Source organism: Rhea americana, unplaced genomic scaffold (genome assembly GCF_003343005.1).
Source record: "Rhea americana isolate MKP2758 unplaced genomic scaffold, rheAme1 scaffold_60, whole genome shotgun sequence".
In the NCBI taxonomy this organism is placed as follows: domain Eukaryota; kingdom Metazoa; phylum Chordata; class Aves; order Rheiformes; family Rheidae; genus Rhea; species Rhea americana.
Genome location: NW_028186757.1, coordinates 4,328,532 through 4,349,324, shown reverse-complemented (window position 1 = coordinate 4,349,324; position 20,793 = coordinate 4,328,532). Strand labels below are relative to the sequence as shown.

General features: G+C 37.9%; 1 protein-coding gene across 5 annotated transcripts in view; it reads left to right on the top strand.

Annotated features, from left to right (window-relative positions):
* The window catches only part of FNIP2 (folliculin interacting protein 2), a 52,782-nt gene extending 35,089 nt beyond the window's left edge, over positions 1-17,693 (top strand). For all 5 annotated transcript variants that reach the window (XM_085319892.1, XM_085319890.1, XM_085319889.1 and 2 more), the window contains 8 exons: positions 177-265; positions 1,081-1,227; positions 1,359-1,528; positions 5,128-6,433; positions 7,207-7,363; positions 8,556-8,756; positions 12,436-12,551; positions 13,914-17,693. In XM_085319892.1, the coding sequence (XP_085176018.1) occupies positions 177-265; positions 1,081-1,227; positions 1,359-1,528; positions 5,128-6,433; positions 7,207-7,363; positions 8,556-8,756; positions 12,436-12,551; positions 13,914-13,992 (2,265 nt within the window). In that variant the 3' untranslated portion in view covers positions 13,993-17,693. The remainder of the gene's footprint in view (positions 1-176; positions 266-1,080; positions 1,228-1,358; positions 1,529-5,127; positions 6,434-7,206; positions 7,364-8,555; positions 8,757-12,435; positions 12,552-13,913) is intronic.
* Positions 17,694-20,793: the final 3,100 nt, after the last annotated feature.

The window sequence follows — 20,793 nt, the reverse complement described above, 5'->3', positions numbered from 1 at the left end:
CCCATGTCTAGCTTTAGGGATTGGTCCTTCATGGTGAGATAGAGGGAGATTGGCACTTATTGCCGTCCTGAGTGGCTGTGTAGCTCTGGGGTTATTRTCTTGACATGTTAATGAAGCTTAAAAAATGAAGACTATGAATCTTACAAGGAGGTGTTTTGTGTGTTTTGTGTGTCAAGGCCATGATCTGCTGTAGAAAAATAGCAGAATCCAGCCAAAGAGTGCAGGTTTATATCAGCCGTGTCATGGATGCCCTGGGAGAATTCAGGTGAGTTGGAGTTCTCAATTAGAAAGAGAGCTGTTCTCATGCMCCTCTAAAGTTACTTAGCACTTGCAATTATAAGCAACTGAATGCAGACTCTAATTTAACCAGTCTTGAGGTTAGCATGACTGAATTTTCTGTGCTGGGTATAGAGTAAATGTTTTTGGAAAACTTCAGCCTGTCTCAGCCATTTTGAGAACGAGAGTAAATGTAGTACTGTTCTGCTCACCTATAGCTGGAACTGGCAGCTAAAGTCTTTGAAGATTTCATCAGAAGTTGGTTCCTACTGACATCTGTGCAGATGCTTGAATTGTTATATTCAAGCAGTTGAATTGCCTACCTCTAGCTCTAGGTGCTAGGCAATAAAACTGGAAAGTTTCTGTTGAGTGTACTCTTTCAGATTCCTAASAAAGGAAGAGGTAGCCAGAATCCAAGAAGGACAGCCTAGGAAAGAGACAAGAAGCATATATGGAATATACATATTTTGTAGTGTCCAGAATGTGAATAAAATGGTTTCTTTTTCCTCCTCAAAATGCACTTCTGCATGTACAAGTACACAGAAAAATGCAAGAAAGGGAAGCAGGATATGCAGTTCGTGTGAAGACACTTTAAACAGCCGTTGTAATAATACCTCAGTGAATCAGAAGTTATCGGTAAACTAATTAAACAGACTAGTGTTCTGGCACTCTAGTGTGTCTGGAGAACTTCTCCAGTTTGATAAGAGTCTTCTCAGTCATACAAAAAAAATCAGTATTACTTATGTATGCAACTTTGAAATGCTGTATGTTAATACTTGTTTTGGGGTTTCTTGCTCTGAGCAGAATTACCATCTGGAACCTATATTCTGTTCCAAGGATTGCAGAGCCTGTGTGGCTTAATATGATGTCCARCACCTTGGAAAAGAACCAGTTATGCCAGCGTTTTCTTAAAGAATTTACATTTTTGATAGAACAAATCAACAAAAACCAGTAAGCTTTTTATCCCCCCCCATACTACCTAAAAGTTTGTGTGCTTCCTAGTGCACATGATATATTCAAGCATTTAATGGGATATTTTTTGCTGGTATTAGGTTGCTCATGTTTTTCTTTTCTCCATCTAGGTTCTTTGCTGCTTTGTTAACTGCGGTGCTGACTTATCATCTGGCTTGGGTCCCAACCGTAATGCCAGTTGACCACCCTCCTATAAAGGCCTTCTCTGAGAAACGCACATCACAGTCTGTGAACATGCTGGCAAAATCCCATCCATATAACCCTCTCTGGGCACAACTTGGTCAGTAGCAAATTGAAAACCTCAGACTTCTCTAGATCAGCCTCTTCCTTCATGCACGTCTCTTATCCAAGAGCTACTTGGAAGCATGCATTCGCTTGTGTTTAGAGGTAGAAGAGGAGTTGGATATTGTTTCTCATGCTAGCCATGAACTAGTACAGCTTGGCTTTGTAGTTACACAGCTCTCTTCTGGCACTGGCTTGAAGTCTTTAATGACTGCTGGTGAAACTCTGGAAAAGATTTGCTGATTCGCTGTAAGCTGGTCAGAGCCACCAACAGATGTCTTGAGCCCTGGTAAGCYGAATATCTGGAGGCCTGTCAGCACAGCCTCGTGCTGTTCTCTGCTTCCTTGGTCCCTTTTCTTCCTGCTCTTTTATACTTCCTGGTTAAAGTAACTTGGTATAGGAATCTTAAGAGGGTGCAAGAGTTCCCAATAGCCTAAGCAGGGTTTCGAGGGAATGAGAAGGGAATAAGGTAGGTGGAAGGAAGTACTTTGGGCCTTGGAGGTCCTTTAGCCTGACCTGGCTACTTCCTTTTGCCTCTTTCTAACAGAGCTAGAATGGACACCAAGACAACAGAATAGAAACCTGGAAGCTGGTAGTACCTCTACTCAYTTGGCTATTTGAGTGGCCTTGTCCAAGATTCACTTTCTATAGCCAGCTCTTCAGGCTGTTTTCTAACAAATACTATATAGCTTATACATTATTTTGATACCAGGAATTAAGTGACTGCTGTCAAATGAGTAGATGAATGAGAGCTAAGAGAATAACACTGCCAGTAGAAAGTCCTTGAAAGTGTGGTATCAGCTCAGTCTTAACTTTAAAGGCTACATTGCCTATAAAATAACACACCTGCATACCTTAGCAAAGCCCTGAAGCAATAATGGGACTCTTATGCTGTGCTACTGGTCATGTTTCCATCTTACTGTCTAGCTTAATTCAGTTGGTTCTTCTCAGTAGCTTTCATGGCACTAAGAATTGTTACCTTAGCTGTATAGTTGTAGTAACAGGTACATTTCCCATTTTAAGATGAATTTAAAATGTTATGCAAGGAGTAACGGATTAGACTTTCTAGGAAGGGGGGGAAATAGAAGCTGGCTCTGGGTGTTGAGGATGGAGCAAGGCCTGTGATTTTTAACAGCCAGCTGGAACCAAGGTGTAAGATGGACAGTAGCTCTTGWGGTCTCTCAGGAGCCGCTGCTGGTCAAGAATCTGTTTCCCTTCTCACCTTCCCAGCTATATGTTGCTACTAGCATATAGCCTCAGCTAAATTCTGAGTGGTTGAGCTCAAAACACTGCCTGGTTCTGTTTTATTTTTGTAAAGCCCAAAAGCCAGTATCAGGTCGTTGCACTGATAGTGAAAGTGCAGAGTAAGATGTTGCCCTCTGGTGGTTCCCTTTGTAAAATAAATAAATAAATAATAATTTWAAAAAATAGTGCTTTTAAAATGAAAATTCCTTTTCATTAAGGTAAACATTTGGAAGTGTCTGTCTTTCTACCTTCTGAGAGATGTTCTCATTACCTTTTATGCATCAATTACATATAAATGTTGATACAAGTGTAGGTAAATGCTGCTAGCAAGAATTAGTACTCTCTCTGTTTAACCTGGGCTTCAATCTGATGTGCTTAGTGGTAGGCATTAGTATGTTTTGAAGACAGCAATTTTGACTCCTCTTCCTGTCTCAGTAGGAATGTTTTTTTTGCATAAGTCATTTGTGCAAATGAACATGAAGCCTGAATCTGATTACCATAGCAACTGTGCCCARCTTTAAAGTAGAAAGATTTCTTCCTCTTTGCTTTCCAAATTACTTTTCCTCATGGCCCATTAGGTATTGAGATAAGTAGAATTCCTTCTAGTTCTTACATAACAGACAGTAAGAGAGGTCAGACCTGTCTAGCAGACAAGTGTATGGTCTTGCTGCCTAGGGTTTGGTCTCTCATAATTTAAAAATCAAGTGAGTAGTCTGAAGCTTATTTTCCAGTGCTGGGAATGACATGTTAGGCTATAGAGCTAGTGGCAAGGGCATCCTTAACTGAGGGAAGACAGCATACTGATTCTACCAGTAGCATCTGCAGTGGATCACTGGCATAGTGGAAACGCCTCCACAGATGGCAGGTCTTGGTAGGGGAGACGGTAAGAGAGAGGAATGGAATTACTGTCTTGCTGATCGTTGTCCTGCAGGAAGAGACCAGGTACTTTATTCCTTCCATACCTTGCAGGACTCAGAGGAGGCTGGGCATAAATATTTCCTTTTGTAGTTTTAGCCCCCTTGTGTTGAAATCGGAGTTCCCCTTGCTTTTGGTAGAGACCTTTTTTGAAGCTCTGGTTATAGTTTTATTTAGTGTTAGTAGAACTTCATGAAGTCTAGACAAAATCCTGGTGGCAGACTYGGTCCAGAGCATTTAAGAAGGCCTGTGCAAGGATTTAGCTTCCAAAAAATCTGCCTGGTAGATCAGCATGTAGCCAGAGAAACATGTTTACAAGGTGAATATTTATGATAGCTGAAGAAAACTTAGCTTTTGCTGGCTGCCTCCCATCTGCTTGTGATATTAGCCGTAGTTTGGTCAGCTAAAGACCTTTAGTGAGTGTTCTGTAATGTGTATCAAGTGAAGTCGGTTGTGTTAATTCAACCTGATTAACATTTCTTGAGTTTAACTCACTTGGTCTGAAATGGAGCATTTGAGTGTTCCTGCACTAGGCATCTGAGTTTACTTCTCCCAGAACTCTGATGTAAAAACCCTTCAACTGATAGATTGTGATGGGCAACTGGAATGTAGTAACCTGTCTCACCAACATAGATGTGTTCAAAGTAGGATATATGACCTTGGCTCTGTTTAAAAAGCTGTTCTTCAGCATAACAGAGCTAGCACATAAACAGTTCTAAGGAGTCTCTGATTGTACTCAGTTTAGTAAACAAGTAAAATGGAGGCCAAGACAACCACACTTCTATGTACTTGCAGAAAATCTCACAAAAGTGAGCTTTTTTCTCTCTCTTTTTTTTTTTTTTTTTTTTGAGGGAGTAGTACTAGGAATTACTATTACAGTTTTAATATAGAAGATAAATACTTAACTGATACTAGTTTTTTGTTTTTTGGGTTTTTTTTTGGTATTTTAATACTGGAATACATCATTCAGGTTTTTTATCTGAATGAAAATTTCTGTGTTTAACAGAAAGGAGAAGAAAAAGAGACCCTGATTAAACCAGAACAATTTTGATATGAAAGAAAATGAGAAAATAGAAAACAGTATAGTTGGCTTTAGAGCTTAGTTGAATCTGTATTTCTCTCCATCCCATGTTGTGACAAGTGATCGTATCTTTTGGCCATTTTATAAAATAAAACCTGCAGTTGTTTTGAAGGGAGAGGAACTTAACAGTATCAACCAAACCCTCCCCAAAACACCAAAACCCGTATCTATACAAGCCAGGTAGAATAAATGTCAAGAGATTTCCTTTATTTTAAAATTTTATAAATTTGCTGTGAAAGAAAATGTCTCATTTGTGTTAGTAATAAATGCTACTTAAAATCTTTCTGAATTCAAGTGATACRGCTTATATTACAATTATAAAAGAGCATGTGAAATTCTTGTTTTTCTCTTTGTAGGTGATCTTTAYGGTGCCATAGGCTCTCCGGTTAGGTTGACTCGGACTGTTATTGTTGGAAAACGTAAGGAGTTGGTGCAGCGCTTGCTCTATGTTCTAACTTACTTCATTCGGTGCTCTGAGCTGCAGGAAAATCAACTGACATGGAGTGAGAAGGTTGGGGAAGGAGAGCAAGTGCTAAATGGAAGCACGATCACAACTGCATTAGAAAAGGGAGAGGTAGAAGAATCTGACTACGTGGTTGTCACTGTTAAAAATGAACCTGCTCTTGTGCCTCCAATGCTACCTCTAAAGAATGATGGAAGTAAGAGCAGTACAATTGCTGAGTGGGTGCATAATTCTGAAAGCATGCATGCTATGCCAGCCTCCTCAAAAGAAAAGAATGAAGCAGCAGGAAAGGCTAGTCAGAACTCTGAAGCATCTGTCAACTGTCTAACTGGCGTTTTCCATAAAGAAACAGTTGATAGTAAGAGAAGGACTACTGCTGATACTGGAGTCATATCCTACAATTTTGAAGAACCATCTAAATTGGAGGATATAGTGGATCTAAAAATGAATCAKATTGAAAGCAAGGTAGAAAAGCAGCTGCCTAGCAGGTCTTCTGCTTTACCTTGTCCTGAAAGGTCTTACCACAGGAGTTCATGCTTAGAAAAGGTCACCTTCCGGATTGGAAGTTCTGCGTCACCAGAGTCAGACTTAGAAGCTCATAGAAGAGAAATGGAAGAGAATCTGAAGGCATTCAGAAAAAATCCAGAGGTGATGTATTGTGCCTCAAGTTCCCCAAGTCTGACCATGGACACTTTCCAGAATCAACAAGAAAGTTGTGAAGCTGCTTTTATACCCTGCAGTGAACATAGTATTTATTATGCACAAGTTCCACCTTCTGAGGGGAAGAGTGTAGTTAATGACCAACACGCAGAAAGTAAAGGAATGGAGATGAATTTAGCAAACACATCTGGTGAACCATTTTTGCCCACTGATAATAGAGTAACTATAAAAATGTCAAATGTGAAAGAATCTAGAACTTCATGCYCTGACAATCTGGAGAGCTGTTCACCTGACTGTGTGCAAGTAGCTTCTGCTGTCAGACAGGATTCTCCTCAAGTCGGTGCTAAAGATGTCCCCTATGGGGATGCTGGAAGGAAAGTTCCATTCAGAGTTGAAGGGGACATTCCAAGGAATGAGAGTTCAGACAGTGCTCTTGGAGCCAGTGATGAAGAAGGTGATTGTTGTATCTCTGAACTCCATCATGGTAATGTCAGCAAAAGACTTGAAGAGTTTGCAGAAGTGGAACTTCCTTTACCAAGGTAAAGTTTAGATGAATTTAGAAATAAATGGAATGAAAAATGACTACTACCTGAAAGGTGTTCAGGATTTCAAGTCTGAAATCCTGGAATCTTGATTAAATTCTTTGCTGATATTTCCTTAACAGACATTGGTAATGTAGTTAATAGGCATAGGTAATATAGTTTAGGTTCTTGTTAGCAGCCTTGACAGAAAGAAAGCCAAGACTAAGTAGCTTGGGGTGTTGAAGTTTGCTAACAAAGTTATTATTCAAATATTTAATGAAAAGATACCAGAGTTGTTAGTATGCAACTGCCTGAAACATTTAATCTAGACATAATTCCATCTGAGRACAGGCAAAGCTAGCTTTTGTCAAACTGGTGTCTGCTAAAGTCAGATTTCAAAAACAGAGCACCTTATTTAGAGCTAAGCTTTATAGTTACACAGATACCTTGCTGATGCATAAAGTAGGTAGCTAGGATTTTGCTTCTTAGTCTGAGAATACTCAAACTTAGTGAACCTGTTAGGTGCAGAATGGGGAGCTCATAGATACCACAAGCTCTAATACATGTAGACTTGCCTTGTCTTAAATCTGAAGGGGTCAATACAGTGTTAAAATACAGCTTTGATAGTTACTGTTTCAGAGAGAGAACCAATAACTGGTTCACTGTATTTTGAATACAATTACTGATGAATACCTGCAGTAGTGATAGATCAAACCTTCTATTTCACGTGAAAATCTGAACACAGTCTGTCAAGTAAGGATCTTAACCTGCTTTGTATTTCTATATTTCAGGTCAAACACAATCAGCAGTCAGTGCATGAAAAATTTTGGAAGATCACTGCTAGGTGGTTACTGTCATACATATATGCCTGATCTAGTGCTGCATGGAATAAATAATGATGAAAAACTCAAACAGTGTCTGCTACCAGACCTACTTCATTCAATACATGTGAGTTAAAATACTATTGTGGATAGGAGATGTGATATCACTGAGAACCTACAGAAGCACAGTAGCTGATGCTTTGAATAGGACCTATTTCTTTCTACTAACCTGTTCTTAAAAGCACCTCTTGACAAGTCTTGTTTCCTGGAAGAGATTGCCCCTTAATTCAGTGTGTGAGAAGCCTGTTCAGACAAGATTCACTTGCTTTTTCATTTATGCCCTCTTAAGTCTTCTCTTTGAAAGATAACACAGGGAAGATTTTCTGCTAGCAACTTCAAGTTACAAACAAGGGAGAAAAAACCCTCTGAAATTACTTTTCTTTTCAATCACAGTAGCAGATATTATCTGTATTTCATAAAAAATGACCTGCAAGTTGCTGGAAGCCTGTAAGTTTGATCACTGTTTAGTGATGTGTGTTACAAGGGAGATAAGTTTTATGGAGGCCCAGATTATACTAGATTAGTAGCAAGTGACTGACTACAGAAAGTTGGTGGATATAGGTAAGAACTTTGCATGAACTTAAACTATGTCCTTACCTTACTTTGAGTATTCAAAGCAATTTATAACTACAATTTATAACTAACCTTTCACTAAAGTCTTCTCAGCTCTTAGAATGCAATTTTAAATATTTGTCTAATGATGATTATCAAGTGCTTCTGTCTATAGCAATTAAAAATCATCCTGCTGGAATGAGTTCACGTATTGCCCAAAACTGTGATCTGTGTGTATATGTATTGTTCTGTTTTTTTTTAACAATAAATTGATCTAATGTGATATTGCCTCTTCRTATATACCTTGCTTAATGAAATCTCTCACAAAATGCCCTGTGAGACACTGATTATACTTTCTCCACCACCGAATCAGTATAATTATTACTTTCTTTTTGGAAGAAACTTGGTAGGGCAGCAGGAATGCTATTTGTGAAAGAGTAGTGTTTCTGAAGCCCTATTTATACAAAATAAAATGCTTGGTCAAACTGGCAGGTATGACTTAATGGACCTAACGTTAATGGATGTAAGCACTGGTCCTAAAGTTGGTATTCCAGTTTATTTTTGATTGARGTGCCTTGGGTTTTTTATCAGATGAAAACATTTGGTTAGATCACTTCCTTACTCCCTGCCCCAGCAACGAACATAAATAAGACCTTACACAAGTTGTGAAAATGTCACATAATGTTTATATTTTGTATATATTGCAGCATCCAGTGCTAGATGAGCCCATAGCAGAAGCTGTCTGCATTATTGCAGACACAGATAAATGGAACGTACAGGTAGCTACAAGCCAGAGAAAGGTGATGGACAACATGAAGCTGGGCAAGGATATCTTGGTGTCTAGTCAAGTATCCAGTTTATTGCAATCCATTTTACAGCTTTACAAACTCAACCTCCCAGCTGACTTTGTAAGTATTTCTTTAATGAAACTGAAGCTAATGAAAATTGCTTAGCTTGAGGTATCAGATGTGGAGTTCCTTATACTGGATATTTTATTGCTACATCAATAAACTAATATCTGAGACAATTTAGAGTTAGTACCAAATACTTAATGCCCACAACAGTCCCATTTACTGATACTGGTTTTAACTAAATGTACATGTAATAGATCAAGAGACATCAACTGTTCCATAATAGACATGCCAGAACTGAAGTTACTTTGGCAATTTTAGCATGTTCCTTATGTTTAGGGTTGTTAAAYTTGGTTTGCATTATTTTTGTTGAAGAGTTTCCCTCTGCTTTTTCTGTTGAAGTTTCTATTTACCCCACCTTGTTCATAGCCTATGAATCTCGATCCTCAGGCTCTCTAAGCAGCCCCGTACACTGGGTGCCTCTCTTCTCTCCTGTTATGTGTGGTTGTACACATTAACCCTTCTGGCTTCTACATATTCCTGACATCCTTGCCCACAGATGCTGTCAGCCTTGCTGATACACTGTCAGKGTGGTTACTGGGAGCAAGCTGGAACCTGAAAACATGTGGGGGCCTGAGGTTGCAGCAGGGGCTGTCGCTTCTGTCATAGTGCATTCTCTCCAACCTCACAGCATCCTTTCCTGTCCTCACTAGTAACGATATTCATCAGAGTAAATCAGTAAAGCTTTCTGATTACTGATATTGGGAGGAAAAACAAAATAATCCACAAGGTTAACAGTACAAATTACAATACAGTTTTTATACACAGTTGTAGCTGGAGTGGGGGAARGGGTGTGGGCCTCCCTTGCCCTCCACAGAACTCTGCTGATTCAGTGAACAAAAYTGGCTTGTTCTTCCATAGACAGCTTTGAGGAATTTCGTTTGTAGGAAGCCTGTGTAATGACTGGAGTTGTAGATGGAAGAGGAAGACAGAGCTGAATGTTAACATCTGTCAATAGTATCAGCTGGCACTGTTCTGAATAAATTTAGTGCTATAGGTTGTGCTAACCTCTTTAAGAGTCAGAAACCAGGCAAAATTAGTGGGTACACTAGCAGTGATCCCTACAGATTCCATGGCGAGGGGGTTGAAAAATGTGCAATTTCAATTAGAATTATATCATAAGGCCTGCACGCAAACACTGACACTTTTGATACTTCTGAGCTGGACAATTGACTGCAAATGAGATGTTCTTTCCAGTGTTGTCTTGGGGTTTATATATGTAGTTTTAGGGGGGAGAGATTGGGTTTGCAGGGGGAATTGTTTATTAGTGTTTTCCTTTTTATGAAAAAGGAACAGTAAAATGACAGTACTAGCAGTTTATAATTTTCTATAATCCACGTTAGAGGACAATTCAGTCCTCCTCTCRGAAGACTTTACAGGTCTTTGCTAACAGCTGCAGAATAGTGGGGAACAATCAAGTGTTCATTAGACTCCGGGGCGAGGGGAGTATGACTTTTTATCATAGTGATTCTTGTGACTTTAATTATGACAAAGACAAACGTACTAATATAGATCAGAGGTGAGTGTCATGCGCTGTGTTTGAAGTTTCCTTCACCAGCTTACCTTTCATTACATCCACTTATTGTCCAGATCAACAAGCTTTGTTTTCTGTGGTACTACAAAAAAACAAACCCAAATCAGGGCCTACTGGACGAAAGGCAAGTAGTATGATCTTTATTGTGGCCCTTCATGTTGGTAACCATACTGCAAAAGCTTGTGCAGTATGCTGGAATGAGAAGGAATTGTAAAATCAGAATTGCAGCTGCTGCATGTCAGCAATCTRTCAAAAGTTTTTAGCTGTACCTTTGAACACATTTTGAGCTACTTTTCCTGATAATAAARCTAACCTGGGATTTATTTTTCTTATTTAGTCAGTTAGACAAGTTGCAGAGGAAAGTCAACATCAAGAAAATTTCACTTCCTAAGTAGTATAGACATTTTGAACAAAATTGCTTAACTCATATACTGAGATCATGAGGAAGACTGTCTTTTGATACTTGGCAAATCATTAGCATTCAGGAGGAGCAGATAATCTATATATTAATTTTTTTAAGAGTAATGTAGAATTCCTACTTATTTGTTCCTTCATAACTTTAATAATTCCATAATCCTGTAGCAAATGAATAACTTCTAATATGAACTGCTGTTTTGGGAAACCACTGTGTGCCTCCCTGAACCACTGTGGAAATGTTAACAGTTTTTTTGAATTSGAGAGTTATCTATAATGAAAAATACAGAATGCTTACCTTTAGGCTAGATTCTGAAGTGTTATGACTTATAATGACTTCAGTGAGAACTTGCTTGAAGCAAAAATATCAAATTACTCTCAGCAAACTTTTACCTTTCCTCTACTAGTGGCAGGTTCTATTTGTGCTGTTATATAGCAAGCTTTTTAGAAATGCCTGTTTGTCCTCCCTAAGACCTATTATAAGCTCAGAAAAATATTAAAAATCTTTGTCTTGCTCACAACCATCAAAAAACACAAGCATGAGTCTTTTTCATTATTTTTTTTAACTAGCACAACTGATTTCACAGTATCTCATTTCTAATACATATGGTATTCATTAAACTTGAAAAGTACATTGAATGATTGCCTGAAGCTATTTGCTGCTACTGTTTCTAATTGCTGTCTCCGCCTGCCAGATGATTATACATTTGATAATATAAGATTTTGTRTGTGCTTCTTGCTTTCATCTCTTGGAGTTTGGAGAGCTGAATTAATTAAACTTTTTTTTGAAGTGGTCATCACTGTGGAAAGAAAGAATATATTAAATTGAATGTACTTTTTGTCCTAGAACAAAATATTTGTTTAGACATCCTACCTATTCACCTTGTGCTACCAAAAAAAAAAGGAAATTTTCTCTCACAATTTTTCATCAGCTTTGAAGCTAAAGTTTATCTGCTCTCCTGCAGCTTTTSTATGAGAAATTATCCTATACCATATGACTGCATAAAAAAGTATAGTATGCTGCTGCATTTCTAATATGTGACTAATGAAAGAAAAGTGATTAAATCTAGATTGTTTGCCAAAAGGTTCAAGTAATGTTTCAACAATCTTAAACTAGAAATCCTTAGCACTAGTAATGACAAGTACCTAGAAAGGATGCATAAGCTAGCTTCTCCAGTAAACTGTCAAGCAAAAGAGCTATGATGATATTACAAATAAGATGACACTATCTTCTATTTCTCAAGTCTTAATTCCTTGAATGGCAGTTCCCCACAGCTAAAAAGATGTCCAATTTTAGGAGCTGTCGTTTAAATTACATCTTTCAGAAAAATAGTACTGACTTGTAGCAGACATCTTGATCCAAGTATTCTGGTTTCATTCTTAATAAGACATCTTGAATGTCTCTGAGCCTGACTAAAACTTCTAAGTCAGCAGACAGACTTCGGCCAACTTAAGTGTGAACTGGATGCATTTTTGACTTGTGCAACAAACTTGCTACCCGGGAAAATAAGAGTGCCACAATTCTTTAGGGGGAAAGGGTGATGTAAATTCTTAAAGTTGCCAGGCCAAGGGTAGCAGAGAGTCCCTTGCCCTTCTGGATTTTGGAGGAGAGACTTAAAATTAAGATCATCTAGCTAAGGTAAAAAACCAAAATGGTATGTTTATATTTCTGCAATGTTTGCATGTGAATGCTACATCTGTTCTGAGGTTTGTGGTCTGTTTTTACAGTGCATAATGCATCTGGAAGATAGACTTCAAGAGATGTATCTCAAAAGCAAAATGCTTTCAGAATATCTGCGAGGACATACAAGAGTGCATGTAAAAGAACTAGGAATTGTATTGGGGTAAGTATTGCAGATATCAGTCTTCATGTTTGGCAAAACTTGGGGCATTTATATTCCTTTTCAGTTTCCAAATACCATCTTATTTTTGGGGGAACTTGCTTCTTACTGTATGTTTAGTGCTCACCTCTCTTTTGTGTGCCTAATAAAGTATAAAAGTGGGCTCCACTGAGCCATCTGGAAATCAGACCAAGACATTTACAGTTCAGCAGCAAGAGCAAATTGCTTATAATTCTTAGATCTTCAGATTGAAAAGGAATTTTGTTTTGCAGAGGATTTCTAAAATCTTCGGGTCATTCTGAGATCATCCACATACTTGCACATTTTCTTTCTCTCTTGCTCTTTTTATATATATGTGTGTATATATATATATATATATATACACACGTGTGTGTGCGCGTACATGTATACATGCAGTATAGTTAATGAAAACTGTGTCCCAACAAGTATTTCAGAATCTTTGGAAAGTTAGATGGTGGAATTGTATCTTGGGGGAAGAGGGGATCTCAAAAAGCAGGTGTAGGAAAATAAACTGGTGCCAGTTCAGCTGCTGTCCTCCAATAATAGTGCTTGTTTGACATACAAGCTTTATAATGCACTTGCTGACCAGTAGAAGGAGGGGCGAGGGGGGTGTTGAACATACATTCCCAAAAAAGATTATATTTAGCATTGTAGGTAAAACTTAAGGTATCTTTATCTAGACTGCTCCAAACTTCACGTGGTAGTAAGAAATGAAATCCCCAAATAAACACTTTTCTCAGGGTGTATGTATTTATGTATATGTACATTCATGTGTATAGATAGATATCTATTTCTTAATCTCTGAGCAGCATTACAGTGGAACTGAGAGTATTGCATTTGAGAGACATTCCTGCTACTGTTTTGATTGCATAATTAATAATTCCAGTTTTTGCTTATTTTTGATAAGGTGCTACAATGTGATGAACTGAGTTACATTTAAAACACAAAATGCACAGTCTTTCATAAGTTGATGGTTGGTATTTACAAGATACTTTTTTTGGACCAGGCTTACAGATGCCTACTGACTAATAAGACTGTAAGCTAAGGCTTTTGGATTAGTGAATGAATTAAAACATAAAGATTATATATCACAGGAAGAGTGTATTCAACAGTACTGCTATCTTTTTGCTTAAAAGGTAGCATAATTTCTATTTTTAAAAATTACTACCTGCTTTTAGTRGTATGTTATGAATAATGATAATAAATAGTAGTAAACAATAAACTTGCTCTTAGCAAGACACCTCCATTTTCTTTAATATGGATATGAAGAATACCCTCTTGTGTTTCTCTTCTCTATGAAAGGTGACTGTAGATTTTAAAGTCTGTCTCTTTTTTAATTTCTAGGATTGAATCCAATGACTTGCCTTTGTTGGCTGCTATAGCAAGTACTCATTCCCCGTATGTTGCTCAAATACTCTTATAAATTAAAATCTCAGGATAGTCATTCCCTGAAAGTAAAGAATATGGGAATCTTGAATGAAGAACAGAGGTGCCAAACACTGGTAAAGGGGAACAGTGAGGAAAACAGATGATGACTGTACATTCTGCCACCTTCTGATTCTGATTTCAGCTGGATGTTTTATCAGAGGACTTCAGTTTACATAATGTAAAAGGCATTCAGGTTTTTCTAACAATTTCACTTCTAACTTAAATCAAGAAGGTGACTACATCCTTGCATTTTATTATTCTTCTTCAAAGGACAAAAGTTAACACTATGGCAGACCATGAGCTGCCATCAGAAACGCTGCTCAAAACCATGAAGTAACAGTTAAAAGAACAAATGGGATAGAATGGATTTCATATACTGCGCTTGTGAGTGTGGTGTTGTGTATGTTTCTTTTTTGGGGAGGAAAAGCTATAAACTATGTATATATCATTCCTATACAGAAGTGTATTAGATGGAACATGATTTTTTTTTCTTTGCAGAGTATAAGCATGACTTTGTATAGTAAAAGTGACCAGCTCAGAACAAGGAACTTGGATTCAGCAGCCAAATATGTGGGAAAGGATGCATGAGGTGGTGTGATTATTTTATTTTATTTAAAGGACAAGAGATTAAGAAAACTCTGGCTGCTTCTGTTTTACTGAGGTGGAATTCAAATGAGGTCTGTCTAGGAGTAATACCACCCCAAAAATGGAATGAACTTCTGAGATGGGAATTTTGTGGGAAAGCCTTATGGAATTTCTGCTACACGTTTACATTTGTTGCTGATGCAACTTTGATAACTCTTTTTGAGTTTCTATATGACTCTAGTCCTGAGAATAATTAAACCTGTGTCTTGCTGTCATCAGGTATTGCTGTCTCTGAGGAGTCTGAATTTGATAAACTTATGGATGGTATTAATGCTGTTTTCTGTGTGTGCCTGTGCACATACACCAAGCAATCAGCATAAATTCAAGACAATCTGAAAAAAAAAAAAAAAAAAAAGTACTCCCATCAAATCTTTAGTCTAAAATATTGCTTTCCTTTTTTCTGGCTACTATTTGGTCACTTCACAAATAAAATGAAGGGGGCAAACCCTGGTATTACTATGAATGTTTGCAGTTACCCTCTATGACTTTACAGAATTCTCAAACTATCATCCTGGTGCCTTTCCTTAATAGAGTAATTGCTTTGAGACCAGAAACTACTTCTCCACTAGCTGATACTGGCCTTCTGTGTTTTTAGAAAGCAAAATAAAATTTTGTATTTTACTGTTTTCATGTGGATGATAACATGAATGTAGAAAAAACCTTTTTTTGCATAAAGTACTGTTAAGCTGGATATGAAATGATTTATGGACCAGACTAAGGAAAGAAAAAAGGATCAAAACAAATACTCTTAAAGAAAATGAAAAATAAACGCTGGACCCTTCTGTTGTGAGCCAGCGCAGAGTATGAATATGTCTGACATTGCAGCTTGCTAGAAAACTACTAGTAAAGCAATTGCTTGGAGTAGGAAGCTCCTGGTCAGCAGTTACGGCTTCTCCCTGTTAGTGATTACAGATTTTTAGTGTTGAAGGGACACAGTTTTAAAAGTGTTTTTATTTCATACTACCTTGATGTTTGGACTTTTCTACAGTAAACTTTCAATGATTTGAAACAATGAAATGTGCATATTGTGAGTTGTTTAAACGTGATGGGGATGGGGGTGGGCATCTCGATTAACCTTRTGTTGCCCTGTGAGGGGAATAGGGAGACTGACCTGTTGTCAAGAGCAGTTGTTTCCAAGTGGAGGGATATTTAATGTTCTGATATGATGCTTCTAAAGCTGTTCCTTATGTGCTGGATTTCTGATCTAACATTCCAGATGCTTCTTTTAATATTGCTTTTTCATACACTTGTTATGCCTGGTATTCTGCCTCAAAAGGCTAAAAATCTTTCTAAGGATCAAGTTTTCTCCTACTGCTTAGACTTGAGCAATTTTTTTCATATCTTTTGGTCCTTCACTATCTGCTGGAAAGCAAACTTACCTCTGCGTCTAGCTGTTAGCACGTATCGGTCTGTGTTGCACAAGGTTAAGACAGAGGAGGAACCGTGCAGCAAGTGACACATTCCTAAAATATCCCCAGTAATGGAGCGAGTGCATGAGCGTGTGTGTGTGCATAGGTAGGGCTATGAAACCACTTCCCTGTGTGTATATAGAAACTTTCATGTATTTTCTCTATTTCGTGTTACTTCTAAATAGTAGCCGAGTATTAAGAGTCAATTCCAGTTTACTTTAAGTAATAGTTGGGTCTCAATCTGAACCAACTCTGACAAGCTCTTCAAAGAAATACCTGCAGAAACACTGGCTATCACAGAGAGTGCTCCTGAGCTCAAAGGTCAGCTAATGTTCAGTGGTTTTCAAGACTGTGATTAGTAACACCTGAGTTTACTACTTAAACTACAGAAATCTCCCTTTTGGCAACATGTTAAATTAATCTAGGGGGAGGCATGTGAGTTGGTGGTCAAAAGCACTTGGATTTTCTTCAGCGCAGGCTAAAACTTTATAGTTCTTGCTGCTTTCTCTAACATTTTGCTGCTCTTCAGAAATTACATGATGATCTGCTTGCAGTTTTAGTTTTGGGGAGTGGGGGGGAATTCAGAATTAAAGTTGATTATTCTTAAAAGGCTTTAGTCTAAAGAAGCTAAAGTAAATATTTTCCCCTCCACTAAATATTCTACCTCAGTTGACAGGATACCACCTTATAGGGCTTTTTTGACTCAAAGTCTTTAACATGTTTTTGGTAGCATCTTGCTGTTTATATAAATTAGTGTAGCATGATAGAGCAGTAAGTATTTACAAATGTTGTGTTAGTCACCTTTAAGGCATGTTTCTGGTTTTATTTTAATAGAATGAAAAGTGATATGAATGTACTGAGTGTTTAAAATTGATAATGTAGCTTAATTTTCAAATATTCCAAAGTTGGGTTTTTATCAGTATTATGTAGTTTTTTTCTAAACTTAAATGCATACTTTCTTGTTTAAGTGGGAGTGAACAGTCTTTCTAAAATCCCACATAAATGCAGTTTACACAGTGCAATTTAAAGAATGTATTCTTTTTTTTGAGGCAAAAGTATAAACATTTGTGCATGGGGGGTAAATGGAAACTGCTACATTGTAATATTTAAATGAACTGTCTTTAACCTAAAACAATATTGAGGTCTAAACTTTTAATTAAAACTAGGGCACTTTCCAAGCTAATGAACAGAACGTTCTTCTACCTAAAAGAAATGAATATTTGTTAACTAACTCTGTAATTCACACTACAGACTGGTCTTCCCCACTGCCTGCTTTACTCCGAAACTCAATCTCTTCTGAGGCATACCAAACTCTTTATATAAAAAAAMGTTTAAACAAAATGGTCACTTATCCCTGAAGTATAATTTCAAATTCATTTGAAAGAACCCAGATCAAAATAGTCTAAMCTGCTGAATAAACTAGACGCTTTTCTGAAATTAAGTGGGCTAAATTGACATACTTAACAGGTTATCCATAGTAGAAAATACGTGTTGCTATTGCATGTTTGAAGAGCATAGACTTTTTTAGGACTGACTGAATACCAATGTCAAACTATGTTTTTTTTCTTATAATTGTTTATGTACATTATAATTTTGGTCTATTTCTTTGCGGCATTTGGTGCAATAAACTTTCTGAAATGAATGTAAATGGTATTTGGTATCTTTTTTTAAGCTTCCTTCCAAAAAAGCTGTTCTTGTTGATGTAGATGAGATCTAACACTTAACGCATGGACACGCAACTAACCCGTTATTGGAGTAAGTGAAAGTTGCAAGAAATGTGTAACAGGAAGGCTTCACAAGAAGGCTTCACAAGATTTTGGAGCTTAACTGAACACTCTTCAGATCTTTGGAAGCCTTACCCACTTACATGGGTAAACAAAAATCCTGTGTGAAAATAACCAGCAGAGAGTTATGAGAAGAGGAAGATGCTGACTGTCGGATTGGATCCTGTGGAGGTTCCACACACCTGTGGGGCTGCTGCTTAGCTCAAATGCAAATGAAAACAGCTATCAGAAAAATGGGTCGCTGTTGCATGCAACTAGTAACTGGGCAGCTCCCCATGACTTGAATTTCAGTTTAGTATTCTAGACCAGAAAAGCTGAGTTCATATCATGAATATGAACAACGCCCATCTGACTTTCAGTTCTGACATTTGCTCTGTTTAAAACTGTCGGTCTGTATTACGTAGAAGGCAGTGAGCAGCTCAAAGCAATGGAAGCCTAGGATCTGCATAGCATTTTGTTATTAGGTCAAGCTCTGAAGCTTACTGGAAAGTCCTTATTTACAAAATGAAAGGAGAGGATTAACTGTAATTATCTTGAATCGGTGAACAGGTATGGTCTTGAGGTATAGTTGGGTTTGTTGCGTGTAAGCACTTGTTACCTGTAGACTGAACTTTCTAAGGTTTGCTTGTTGGTCAGGCTAACAAGGGCAACAAATAAAAGCCCAGGAGCTTTGGCATCAAGGACTTTTCACAGCTCTCTGAATGCAGCTTTTGGCTTTCTGGTCTGGCTGCAGTAACTATCAGCTCTGGAGCATTTGAAAACTTCTCATGCTGAAGGATACTGAATTCTTGTATGTGCACACTTGAAATAAGGAGAAACTTGGCTGCTGTGCTATCTACTGTGATGCCTGTGTAGTTCTGTAGTTGATACCTTTGCATAAATGATGATCTGTCTTAGAGATTAACAAAATCTGGTGTTCGTGACAACGTTTTCTAGTGTGAAAGTTATGTTGAAATGCTGGTGCTGAAACCTCAGTCCAGCTCGCTTGTTCTTGTCAARTAGTGCGGCTGCCTCTCTAAGTTTATATTTCATGAGGTGGCTTGAAACAATTAAGCAGCTCTCTTCTGAGGAAAGGAGGACCTTGTTTCCCCAGTTCCAGCTTTCTTCACGTCAGAATAGCTGTACCTCGCAGTTGCTTATGCTGCAACTTGCTCTGGACCCCTTATAAGCAGATGCACCTTGTCTGCAGGAAAAAAAGGATGTTAGTGACAGTGTGCTGGGTTAAAAAGGTGCATTTGGCTCCAGTAAGTGCTGCTGTAGTGCAAGGGCTCCATAGCTAGAAATGGATGAGAAAGTGAGGTTACTCCAACCCCCACTATGTTTTTAGTACCTGTGGGCCGTTGGATTAACTCAACTGTTAGAGTCGTGCAGCAGCCAGTGCTTCCAGTAGAGGTTTGAAAGATTGCATGCAGCTCCTCTGCTGTGGTGCTATTAAAAAAAAATAAAATTGTAGTTAAGCTGCTGATCTTATCCACTGCTTTTGTTTTTTTTTTCCTAAAGGACACTTAGTCAATCTCGTACCAAATTTGTGCTAATGTGCACTCTCTGGCAGGTTAGCAAGACACAGATGCACAGTGGCTGATGTAAAAAGGCCAGACATTGAGAGAGGGTGGAGATGTCTATTAATAAGTATTTATGTAGTATGTATGAGACTGCCAAGGAGCTTTAAAGCTGGCAACTATAAAATAGCAAATAATATCTRTGTTTGAAAAACTCTAGAACTTTGGTGAATAACTAATTTAGCSCYTTTTCCTCTTTAAATAAATGACAATTAGAATCACAGAACTGGGGAGAGATTCTCCTTATATATAACAAAGAGCTTAAGGCTAAAACAGACATAAGTGAACGTGAACATGATTATAGATTAACCAAGTCTTGTGCCAACCTTCTGCCACAGTTTTTCTCTCTCCTTCTTACTGAATGGAAAAGAGAGATATAATATAGTGAAGTCAATCTAATAATCATCTGTGCATTGTATTCACTTTCTGGGTGTGTATGTTGAAGAGGGTGCAACCAAAAATATGAAACAAGATTTTAGACCTAAAGGATATGCAGCTGAGCAATAAACCATGAGACTTTGACCTATAAGGCCTCTGATCCCATATAAAACTAGCTTAAGTGGCCACATGCTAGTAATCCACATGCTGGAAAACTACCTCTATAATAGTGGCAGTCTGTTATCTGTTTGGCACAGTCCTACAGTCCTGAAGCTAAAATAGTCTAAGAAGTATAAGTAGAGTTGTTTCTTGTCCAGAACTCCTAAAGGTCAACACAAGGCCAAAGGGCTTAGGAGTGACAGTGAAACATTTAAAAATGTATATAATTGTATAAACTGGACTCTTTCTGCTTAGAGTTGTAGAGATCCCATAGTAATCTGGCRAAGTGGCATTCGACAAGAGAACAAACTCCTATGAGGAAGGAGTTTCCCACTAAGAAAGCAAGCTGCTGCTCTTACAGAACTGTTTGCAGATGCAGAAATATGAATTGATAACTGTTGTCTGTTTGAGGTCTTCCCACAGAGTGGTGCATCTGTCTGATAAGAGTGCTATGGAGTCAAAGACTGGGATGTTGGCTCACAAAAGTTTTTCCTTCTTGTGGAGTGAATTCCAACTGTCTATAAACATTTTTTCTAGTTAACAATACTTTGCTACCTCAACTCTTTTTCCTTAGGAAAAATAAGCCTAAAGCGTTTTCTATTCTTTTTTGTTCATCACCGGCACACAAGTAATGTTTTCATGCTTCTTTTTCTACAGTATCATACTGCTCTTTAAGTAAACTGAACAGACATGGATAGTTTTTAGATGGACCAGTCTCCTGAAGTCATTCACCTCAGCTTTGAAAAATATAGCGGTTTTGAATTAAGCATTTTTGGCTGAGCTGTTTGAGATTCCCTAGAATGTGCAACTTATTCCATGCTAAAACATGACCCCCACCGTAAGTAAAGTGAAATCAAGAAAC